This window comes from Parasteatoda tepidariorum, chromosome 6, assembly GCF_982258835.1.
Source record: "Parasteatoda tepidariorum strain Cologne lab strain chromosome 6, Ptep-v5.0, whole genome shotgun sequence".
NCBI classification, from domain to species: domain Eukaryota; kingdom Metazoa; phylum Arthropoda; class Arachnida; order Araneae; family Theridiidae; genus Parasteatoda; species Parasteatoda tepidariorum.
The window spans coordinates 42,097,028-42,109,305 of NC_141760.1; the positions used below are offsets into that span (position 1 = coordinate 42,097,028).

General features: G+C 27.0%; 2 protein-coding genes across 19 annotated transcripts in view; one reads left to right on the plus strand and one right to left on the minus strand.

The window, feature by feature from the left end:
* LOC107454390 (neogenin) overlaps positions 1-3,416 on the plus strand; it is a 240,139-nt gene extending 236,723 nt beyond the window's left edge. For all 17 annotated transcript variants that reach the window (XM_071178779.2, XM_071178787.2, XM_071178784.2 and 14 more), the window contains one exon: positions 499-3,416. In XM_071178779.2, the coding sequence (XP_071034880.2) occupies positions 499-597 (99 nt within the window). In that variant the 3' untranslated portion in view covers positions 598-3,416. The remainder of the gene's footprint in view (positions 1-498) is intronic.
* Positions 3,417-4,424: 1,008 nt separating this feature from the next.
* LOC107454393 (DNA polymerase epsilon subunit 3) lies at positions 4,425-12,129 on the minus strand. 2 transcript variants are annotated; one of them, XM_016071587.5, is made up of 5 exons: positions 11,949-12,129; positions 10,132-10,211; positions 7,071-7,156; positions 6,099-6,217; positions 4,425-4,725 (listed from the first exon to the last, which is right to left on the minus strand). In XM_016071587.5, the coding sequence occupies exons 2-5, from the start codon at positions 10,192-10,194 to the stop codon at positions 4,508-4,510; spliced, it is 486 nt and encodes a 161-aa protein (XP_015927073.1). In that variant the 5' UTR covers positions 10,195-10,211; positions 11,949-12,129; the 3' UTR covers positions 4,425-4,507. The 2 variants fall into 2 exon arrangements, with proteins under 2 accessions (XP_015927073.1, XP_071034889.1); XM_071178788.2 differs by having other exon boundaries at positions 11,516-12,095.
* Between the last annotated feature and the right edge of the window lie 149 nt (positions 12,130-12,278).

Consider the following 12,278-nt stretch of genomic DNA (forward strand, 5'->3'; position numbering starts at 1 on the left):
AATTATTTCCTGAATAACACTTGTAAAATATCAACAAATTATTGTAATTGAAAGTGGTACTTTATGCAATTGAAAGTGTTATTTTATTTAACTCTAACTATTTGGGTGAATTTCTTCAAAACTTTTCTAACTGGTTCATTGTGCTAAATAATAACCATAATCCTACCTAGAGTCCACTTCGGTTGATAATTTTTGTTACTTAATTATCTTTTTAACAAAAAATTCTTAAAGTAAACAATTAATACTCATAATTAAAACAATTGTAGCTTAATATGTATTCCTATGACTATTGCATTATTTGCCAGTTAGTACAAAACTTTTCCAAGAAAGATGCAAAAAAGTAATCAAGCTCTACCTGAAACTCGAATTCAATTTTAGGTCATTTAGCAGTTTATTGCGATTCAATTAAATGTTGACAAATTTTCGATACAAATTTTTTAAAGTAAACAGTTAATGCTTTCATCATAACAATTTTAACTTAATATTTATTACTTACAGCCTTCTTACAGTACTGAAGATTTAAGTGTAGAAATGGCAAATTTAGAAGGACTTATGAAAGACTTGAATGCTATTACTGCATCTGAATTCGAATGTTGAAACTAGAAAAACAGATTTTGTTTCACTAAACTTTGCTTAGGAATGTGCCACTTACTCCAACAGATGGTGTAAAGTGTGAAATGCCTGTGCAACTATCTACACCTGTGATTTACTGTTGAAAAAAAAAACCTACTTATCTTCTTTAACTCTGAAAATTCATTGCATTCTTTCATTCATCTTCATGAAGAGTTTTGCCTTCATTCATTATTTATAATGCCAAAATGTGAACATGTTTTAATTTGTAACTGTGCTGTATAAATATTTATAATGCACAGTTTTTATGTACAAAACATATATTTTGAATCTTTTAAGTTTTGCTTTCCTTTCTACAGATTTTAAAATATATATTATATCATTCTCAGACTTGAGAAAAAAATTAGAATTGATTTAATGGATCATTGAACAATTTCAACGTGCTTAAGCAAATCTTAAGATACTGGATGTTTTAATCGGTACTAACAAATATTTCCATAATATTTTATCTTGTGCTGAAACTATTTTACAGGGAACATTTTAAATTTGTTCATTCTGCCATTCTGAAATAAATCATATTTTAAAATCTAGGATCATGAATATACTTTTGGTTTAAGTATTAGTTTTCACAAAAAAATGAAAAATCAGTTACAATTTAAATAGTTAAAGAGTTGAGAAAGAGAACATGTTTAGTAGCATTCTGAAACGAAACAGATTTTCAAATTTAAAAACATGTCTGAAAAGAAAATTTCAGAGTTTAAATATGTTATGTTCGAATTTTAAAAGTTTTCTCAAATTACCAGATTTAAGAGCATAGAGTCAGCACAGAGTGTAACACGTAAATTTATTCTGGAGTCTTTAAAAAAAAAAAAAAGAAAGATTATGATTATTTTTAATTAAATCGGATGCTTTGTAAGCAATTATCTAACATTTTCAAATGTTATCTTGCATGTTCTTTCCCAAAGCTCTGTGAGTGTTCATATAATGTTTAAAAGTCTTAATTAAAGTTATCAAAAATATAAAAAAAGCTTAAAAAAATAATATTTTGATAACATTTCAGCATCGGTTAAAAATAAAAAAAATATGATTTTTGCAAAGTAGTTGAATTTGAGCATATTACACAATATTTTAAAACTAGAGTTTTATCACAATTTTCTTTATTTCCAATAAGTGTTTTACTGCTGTTAAAATACATTGACTGCACAAATAATTAAAGAAAGGAAGAAAATGTTAGTACTCATTAGAACACCAATATGCTCTATACAATCATGTTTTTGAGTTATACAATATCAAAAATGCAAACAATTAATGCATAATAATTGCATTATAAACATAATTTGTTACACATCAATGGTTTAAATTGAATCAGAAATTGGGAAAGGGACTTTTATAATAGCTCATATAATTTATTTTGAATAAAAAAAAGTTGTTTTTTTCAAGAATCTTGAAATAAAACAATAACTGAATTACATTTTATTTGCTATAATTATTTTATCTTGTATAAGGAATAAGTGCAGATATGTGACTGAAATATGCTTTCTGTGATAAGCATATTCTAGAATAAACAGGAAAGAAAATAGAATAAATTTTAAAGGTCATAGAGAAGCAGGGATGCCAACTACAAGAGTTTCTTTATAATTTATATAGTTTTTTTTTATAATTTCTACAGATTTTAGCTTTGGCGACAGAATTATATAAAGTTTTTTTTTTTATATCTATATCTAGGGGGGAAAAATTAATTTTTAAATATTTTTTTTTCTTCAATATGGAAAAAAAATTAATTTCAGTGAATGAATAAACTTTTTTTTAATTTGATTAAAAATTTAATTCCAAATAATATTTTCTCAAACTTTTAAAACAAAAACTGCTTATCTTTATGCAACCAAATATGAAGCACTTCATAGTCAAGAAAAAATGTAAACTATGATGTGTCAATTTTTATTTTAATATTACAGTACAGAACCCGTTATCCGGAAATCAGAAAACCGGAAAACCAAAAAACCGGAACGAAGTTCGATAAATTTTCTCGCCATTTTTTTAAAAAAAAATTTTTTTTCCTCATAAGATTTTTAGATTTTTCTTTCTTTTTTTAAAGATGTTTACCTTACCATCATTTTGGAACTAATCATTAGTGTATTACTTCATCGTTTTTTCTTATTTTTAAGATTATTTCCAAAAAAAATTTTCTTTTTAGTTGGGTTTAACAATCAAAAAAAGGGCTTTTTGTAGCGATTCAGAAAACCGGAAAAATCAGTTATCCGGAATAGCGATGGTCCCGACCGTTCCGGATAATCGGTTCCCTACTGTACTATGGAAAACTTACCATATTAATGATAAGTATGACAAAAAAACTATATCATTCAAAAATACCTTTATGTTTTTGGTATGCGATTGCTGTAGGTTGGTATCCCTGTAGAAATTCCATTTTGAAAATGTAAAATAAGAAAGTAGCCAATGTGTATCAATTTCCCTTCTATTTTTACCCTTTGTGTATTAAATAAACATTTCTCGTATGATACTTATTTTTAGCAATTATCTTGATATTGATTTTTATATAACGTATGTAAATATTGTAAAATAACAGCAATATTCAATTAAGACTTCTTCAACGAACGACATATTTGTAAGATAATTGTCTTTTCCTTTCATATATTTGTATACTGAATTAAGTTGTTGTACAGATGATGTATTTACATATACAATGGGCTTATTCATCTTTATTCTCTGTATAAGGAAGAAATTGCTTCATTTATACAAAATATTTGGCATGCATTTATACCATGAAAAAATTGCTGGAACAATGTCTTGTCTCATGAAATTTCTTAATAAATGACATTTGAATAATGGCTTTCTGTTTTCTTTAAAATCCATTTAAAAAGTTATGATTTCATAGGAGTTAATCTCAACTATCAAAACTTTTTTTTTTAAAATCTGAAATAGCTCTTTTAATTAAAATCAATTCTAAAGTGTTTTTACATGCATATGTAGTTCTTATCTCATTTCAATATCATGCTGACAGAATTGAGCTCTGCATAAGGCCTTCAAAATAAATTTTAAGAAAATACTACTAATAAAAAATAATTTGTGAAGTTAGTTTTATAAAGAAATCTGAAAATTGTAATTTTCATTGTTTCATCTGCCTTTTCATCATAAGTAGTGTAAGTTTAACTGGAACATCATAGCTTATGTTTATGTTAAAAGAAAATGTTATCTAATTAAGAAAAAAAAATCACATATTAATATGAATGGAATCGGGAGAACAATTTAAAAGCTTATAATTCAAAATTAGATGCTGTATAATTTATTAAATGTTAATATTAGCAAAATATAATTTTTCATACTTTTCCAGCTTTTAAGCTCACTAGCTTAGCTTTCTTTGGTGATTATTTTTATTCACATTTGCTTATACAAAGGATAATAATTTAATACCTATTCAGCTTCATTAGAAAATCTTTTTATAAAATGTTATTACAGTAGTTATGTCATAAAAAATATCTTTAAAACTAATTTTTTTTTTTACTTCATAACTTCAATATAATTTAAATTAATGTCAACATTTTTTTTCTCCACTCATGAAAGCTTTTGAAAAGACTGCATTGCATTACAATTACATTAATAGATCAGGTAATGGTTTTTACTCCAAACATGAAAATTAAAATATTTACACATGTTAATTAAACTTTCTATTTACAAAAAAGTTTTAACAAATTAATGTTAAAAGCCAATGTAAAAAAAGAAACAAGCGATAAAAATAATGATAATCATCAGATAAAAGTGATAAGACAAAATAAAAGAAATGTGAAAACTTGGCACAATAAACATAAATGGTTTAGAAAATAGTTAAGAAAACATACTTGGTGAAGAAATGAAAGTTTAATGACCACAAAATTTCATCCTGTATTTACAAATATGTACATATATTTACATTTGAGAAATATTAAATTGTTACTTCTGCAGAAACATCAGTTTCTAGTTCTCCAGTCATTAAATCACTGCTAGTTCCTGCAAACAGAGAAGCACTGGCATCAAAGACATTAGCACTTTCTGTTTCTTTAGCCGTTGCACTTTGAGAACGTTTTCTCTTTTTTGGAACCTTCTCACCCTTGGTTGGAGAATTAGACAAAGATTCTTTCTTACTCTTTTGGGCATGATAGGCTGTAATAAAACAGAACAATGTAATATTCAAAGAACTATGGAGAGATTATTAACAGATAACTTTCTTTCTGTACAAGAAACAAAACTAATTATTAAAACTGCAAAAGGTGATAAAAATTTGCCAAAGCAAAAAACTTACACAATGGGGGAACAAACTTAACCATTACAAAATGTAAGTATTAAAAATAAGAATCTATAGTCAACTACAACATGCTATGTAAGATACCAATTGATATGTTTACTTTTTTTCCCCACATCATTTTTTACTATCTCAAATACACATAAAAATCTATTCAACATCTAAGTTTTTTTATATTTCAAATATGCAATGTACATTCTTTTTTTTTAGTTTAAAGATTAAAAAAAACTTTCCTGCACACAGCTAGTAGTTGCCTAAAGGGGTCATGAATGTTAGAGCTATTCAAGACTAAATGCACCATTATAACATTGATTGCACATTGGATTCCTTTACTCCTCGGACAGGCTGGTTTGAGAAGTAAAAGCATCCACTACCAAAAGATCTGAAATTGTACTTTTAAATGGCTTCCCAGGATGAAACCTCAGCGTCTTACAATGATGACACTGTGCAGCTCAGTTTAAAGGTTAGATAAAACAAAGTCTCAAAAAACTAACAGATATTATGTAAAAATAAAATATAATACAAATAAAAAAAAATATGCAAGATTGTGTTTATGCATGTAAATTATGTAATGAAATTTTAACTAAAAAAAAATTTATAATGCTATCTATTTATAGCAATCAGACTTTTAAGTGACAATTAAACTGTTTTGGGTATTTTTAAAGTATTTTATGGACTATTGGGCTGCTTGATATACTATACTGCGCGGGGGCCACTCTAAAACAAATTCCAAGACTGAACTTACTTTTTGACTAACAACAGAATTTTCAAATATTTATTGCTCAATGACATCAAAACAGAAAAGAAAAAAAAAAAACTTTGCCATGAGAACGGCCCACATCATTTGCTTGTTTGCTTTTTATAAAAAATACATTTTTCCTCATTTTTTTAATTTATTTTTTACAGCAAACAAAATAAAAGTAAAAGCGACTTTGTATCTTTTTTTACACTATTTGCTGAATAATAAACCTATATTTTTCAATAATATTTTTATAATAATAAATAAATATTTTTTTCTTGAAGCCATTCATATCTCTACTTATTTTTCACTTCATTCACATCTCTACTTATTTATCATCATCAACTATTTTTAGTTCAAAATAATCTCAATTTGAGCATTTTAATACAGTCTCGTGGCAGACTTTGCAAGCTTTTATTTAAGAGATCAATCATAAAATAATAAAAGTTGTAATAATATATTATTGTAATTGTTAAATAAAAAATAATCACAAACCTTGCAAACTTTCTTTTATGGGATCGATCATATCCTCAAAAAGCATATCTTCTAGTGCAGCATACACATCATCTATTGTTAAAGTTTTGCGCTGAGATGCAGCTTGGGCATGACTGGCACTGAAAGTTTCAACAAAAATTTTGAGTCTAAATTGTAACACAAATAAGCTTTTAGTTACAAATCAAAGAAATTGTTTTAACTGCAAAAACAGATGCAAAACTTAAGAAATAAAAAGGAGAAAAGTGATTTTCATTTATTTAGTCACAAATATTAAACAACTAAAATTTACTAAAAAAAAATTTTTGTTTTATGTTTGAAAATGTATTAAAATATTTGAAATTCGAAGCTATAGTACAGAAATAATATTAAACAAGTACCATTCATTTTCGCTAGTTAGAATAACATACAATTTAACTTCAAAATTCTCATAAAATATTTTTAAACATATTTTTTTCAACATATAGTTCAGAGATCAGGTATAGTTAAATTAAGCTTTAACTTTAACACCATAAATAAATTACAAAATCTCTGCAAAAAATAAAAACATAAATAAATACTAAACAAAAACCTTGCCCTGTCTTGATTTTTACTTCGTTATTAATTACACATCAACTTTTCAATATAGCATTAAAAATAGATTTACTTTACTCTTTTATTGGTATCTTATAACACTTATTTTTTAGTTAATGTATAAGTACAAAACCAACTTTTGGTACAAAGGTTTCAGAAAATTTTTATCAATTTTCTGCAATTTTTTTAAAATAACATAGTTGGTTAAATTATGAAATAAACATTTAGCAATTTGGGCAAACATCTCAGAAAATAAAAACTGATTCTTTTGAAACAACATGTATACACAAGAGAAGGGCAGTGAAAGATGGACAATTTCTAACGTGTTTAGAGATAAAATTTTAATAATTTTAAAAAAGTATGGAAGTAGAAATTAAGTAACAATTGAAAATATTAACACACCAAGCAGTTGTATAAAGAACAAAAATAGCAGCTGCTCTAGAAACTGCTGCTCTTGCTTCTTTAGAAATATTTATACCATCTGGGATCTAGAAGGAAAAAGTTCATTAATAAATACATTTAAAATGCTACCAACTTGAAAACACAATTTTAAAGCATCAAAATTAAAGTTTTTTGATTTTTTTTCTTTAAAAAAAGACATTTTAATAAGGAATACTTAATACAACTAAAGAATTTTTAACTAATAATACTCCAGTATGGGTATTGGAGATGTTTTGAAATCTATGCATGGTTTTAATTTTATTATTAAAATAAGTATAAACTACAATTAGTGTGTCCTCAAGTCAATTAAGATTGTGTTTGTTAAAAATGTCAAAGGAAATTAAGCATTTTAAAAGTGACAAATTTTTTTTTAAGTCGGAATAAAATCATACTATTCTCATTTCAAATAAAGAAAATTATCAATACTTTCGAGGGAAAATAAAATTGGTTATTTAAAAATAAAATATACTTAATTTTGCTTAAAACTCAAAATGGAAGAAATGCCAACATAATTTAACCACTTAAAAAGAATGCTCCTCATGAGGACAGGGATCTAACTGAGATCCTTATCCTCATGTGCCCTTATTGAGATAAGTGTTTCACACAGCTGTATACATCAATCATAATTTGAGAGAAGTTTTGAGAACAATAACAAATTGATAATTGCATTTTGTTTCGCACATAAATTCTATAGAGTGTATTATTTATTTCATAGGCACCATAATTTGATTTACAATTTAAATTTACAGGATAGAGGGAAAAATAAATACAAATTTAAGATCATTTATCTTTACATTTATCCAAACATTATCTATTCACCCATCTTTTTTAATATATATTTTTCAGCTTTTCACTTAGCCTTATAAAAATTATTTTACATTATTTCCATAAATATCAGAGTTATGTCTTTTATTATTTTTTTAACCATTGTATTCTTACTAGGAAGTATTCATGATTATGAACCAGAATTTTATTCTTAGCAACAATACACACTTTCGTCTTACATACTTTTGTATTACATTACTCAATACATTATTTTTGTCTTAGGAGCTATTTAAATATTATGCAAACATCTAAAGGAAGAGATGGCATTTGTGATTGCTTATTTTTCTCGATAAAGGAAGGGGTGGGGTATGAGCAATGCTTATATATGATAATAAAATCTCTTAAATTTCAAAAAAGAAATTTTAACATAAAAATATTTGGGGAAAAATAGCACTTGAAAAGAAAACATTGGAAAAAAAGTTTATTTAATATAACAAATAAAATGTAATTTTATGCAAAGTTAAATTTTTTATTTGAATTTCATCCTAAAATTCTTAAAATTAGATTACTACAGTAAAGTCATAATAAATGCACAAAACAAAGTGTTATAAATAATCATAAGGGAGAGGTTGAAGTTAGCTTATTTTTGTTGTTAAGGGAGAGTTTAAAATCTCTACAAACATGCTCACGTGTTTTTAGCCCTTTAGTGAAAAATAAAAAGTCAAAAAATGCACGGGAAGAGTAGCATTTGTAATAGGGACATGGGCATTCTTGACACTTATCTTACATTGTTTTTGGGTCAATACTAGTTTTGAGAATTACGATTGTGATTCAACTTGATATTTATAATAATAATGAGTTACTGAAGGAAGTCTTGGGAAATTAAATATGTATATATACAGGGTGCTTATAAATTCCCGAACCCATTTTGATGTTTAATAACTCATAAAATAATGAAGATATAAACAAACTTATGGCATTTATTGATGGAATAACTCATATATTTTCCTTTTTAGGTTTGATCTTTACTTTCATAAATATCGTCTGCGTGTGTGGTTAATTTCATTCTCCAGTCTAAATATCTGTACTTTCCTAAATATCATCTGCTTATTAATTGCATTTTTCTCTCTTTTGTTTTTGGCAACTATTGCAATGTTATGTTTACTTTTGATGTGTTTGTTCTATGTAGTACTTTTCTATGTGATGTTTTATTCGAGTGGATATTAAGGAGAATGCATACACCTAAAGAGAAAGCACAGAATTACAACCGCAATAGCTCTGTGGATGCTGACATGCTTGCCGCTACCTGGCGTGAAATTGACTATCGACTTGATATTCTCCGTGCGATGAAGGGGGCGCACATGGAAGTTCATTCACAAGGGTCATCAAAACTTTTTGAGTCTATCTAACCATTTATGTTATTAATTTTAATCTATCTCTATTATTTTATGAGTTCTTAAACATCAAAATGAGTCCGGGACTTTATAAACACCCTGTATATATAAATATATATATATATGTCACATACACTGTGTAGCACTGAAGCGCCATCTTAGTGATAGTAGCACTAGTCATCCCCTGGAGATTGGTGGGAGATACACCTTATAAAAAGTCTTGTTTTAACCACCTGCCTGTGTATCAATCTTGTTATCATGCTTATTAAACAGCTTTGGTATTAATTGAATTATTCCTCAACCCCTAGACACTACCACACTCCAACATGGGGGCCATGACCGGTATAAACGGTGTAGCACTGAAACACAGAAGTGCCATCTCTTAGTGAGATAAGCGGGAGATGCACCTCACAAGGAATCTTGTTTTTACCACCTACAGGTGTATCAATCTTGTAATCATGCATATATAACAGCTTTTTTATTGTGTTAATCTTCAGCCCCTAGACACCACTGTGCCAACTTATAAATATAAATTGAACACTAAAAAATATTAACACGACATGAATGAGAAAAATGAAAACATAGTTATTTAAAGGGGATTGAGTGTTTTACCATTACGATCATACCTCTCAGTTTAATGTTTTTATTTCCAAAAGTTAAGTTACGTCTCTATGTTATGGCGAACTTTTTCCCATTTACACACTGAGAAGTTCTCCAAAGAATGTTAAGAAGTTAGGTGAAAAATTGGTTTATTGTATTGAGAATGGAATTTTTTAAAACGGATTACTTACATAGAGTTAAAATGTTTCAAGTCTTATAGCAATAGGAGGGGATAAAAAGCTTTGCTTCAAAAGTATACTTACAGCATCTTTTAACAGTCTAGTTATCACTGCTGATGGTAAAGCAAGTTCTTCCTTTTCAGACATTACTGTTAATTACTTTACTGAAAGAAAAAATACATCAAATTTCGTTTAGGAAATTTATAGGATGCATTTCATAATACAGAAAATTTTAGATTATTTGCTTGCATTGTTGTATTTAACCTGCAGTCTGGTTCAAAGACTACATCTTTCATATACAATATGCTGTAGCAAATAAAATTAGGAAGATATATTCTTTGAGATAGATTTTGTCCCATACTTAGTTTACATCCCCACAGGTTGCACACCTCTGTCATTACCGACAATTATACTTAATAGATAGTAAAAATAATTTTAATAACACAAAATTTCAATTCTTGGTTCTTTCTTGGAAGAGGAGAATAGATCAAGTGCAGTAGGCTTGATTTCCATAGTGCTTTACTACCTCTATCTCTTAATAATTCTTAACTCGCACTTCAAAAATAAAAAGTATGATTTTATTAGGTAGGAATTTCTTAATAGTAATATTGTTTTAATATTTCTGTTCAAAAAAAAATTTTTTTTTTAGGGGGATATTTCCATATCGTGATCTGTTGCGCCAACTACAATCGCCAAGATGCCAAATTGATTTTAAACTTGAACTTGCACATTTTTATTAAAAAAAAACATCATGTAGATGTTTGCCCAGGGGTCCATACCAGTTGACCTTTCGAATTAGTTCCTTTCTGTGCTGTTTTTTTAAGTACTGTTTAGGTTTCTCACAAGCCCCTGCCTGGAAGTAGCTAAGACTTGACGATTATTCTGTCACAGATCACAATACGGAAATCTCCCCGTTTTAGGTAGAGAAGAACTGATTATATCAGATTTTAATAAAATAATAATATTAAGATATTTTAAAACCAATTAGATGAATGATAAGAAAATAATACATTATGCCAATAATCACTTTGCCAACTCCAAAATGGACATCTTCCCATGATTACTATCACAGTACATGGATCAAAATAATCAACAACTCTCTCATCACAATGCATGCGTGAAAATAATCACCAACTTCAAGTTACAATTAAGGCCATGGCCTTCAAGGAAATAAAATAAACATAATTAAATACAAAATGGGGCAGACACGAAAGGTAGATTTGTAACCTTCCCAGAGCACAACAATATACTTTTTTTTATTAATTTCATAATTATTTTATTAATAATTATTTCATAATATTTAAATTAATTAATAAATTAATTTTAAGTCGAACAACTGGGAACTTTTGTTTGGTGTTTTCAATTGACATAAACAGGCAAAAATTTACATACGTTAATTGTTTTTAATTAATATTATGAATTTTTTCTATATTGAATTAATTACATTACATTATTAAGCTACTTTTACCTTTTCATTTAGCTATTAGTTTTTTATTTATCCATAGTGTAGCAACCACTGCATAGTCTTCCATAAAATAAATATAATCCTTAAAATATCGCACTACTCTTTATTAATACTATGAATACAAATTCGGAACAGGAAAAAAATACAATGCAACATATTCATATCCATTCTCTTCTTTTATCAAAAAATTTAATGAAAAATCTCAGAATTCGCGACAATACAATCATTTTTCTTTATTACTAATATCTCCAATACAGATTCAAAGATCAGTAACATTATCAGTAAAACAATGTCTCCTTGAACATTTTGGTTTTGCTAATTCACCCTAGCTAATTAATTTTTTTCTACACAGAATTTTTTTTGAATATTAAATAAGAAATATTTTACGGTTTTTAAAATGCGAACAATTTTAATAACTTTTAAACAAGGTACTTACTACACTTATGAATAAGGTTTGTATTGAATAGCAAAAACAAATCTTTACTATATTGTACTATAAAAATTTTAGTTATTACTATGCTTGCACAATAAATGGAAAATAAATATTATGTTGAAAAAATTCCCGCTACCGGAAAGCAAAAACAAAATAAACAATATGGACGACATATAATACGGTCACGATTTTAGAATTAAAGACTCTATAATAGTGACTTCGGTAGCTGAGAAACCAATAAAGATTTAAATAAAGTTTAAATTTTTTCCCAGATTCCGCTTTGAAAATTTTTTTTTCCTTATTTCATTTTTAAAATAATTACAACATTCTTTT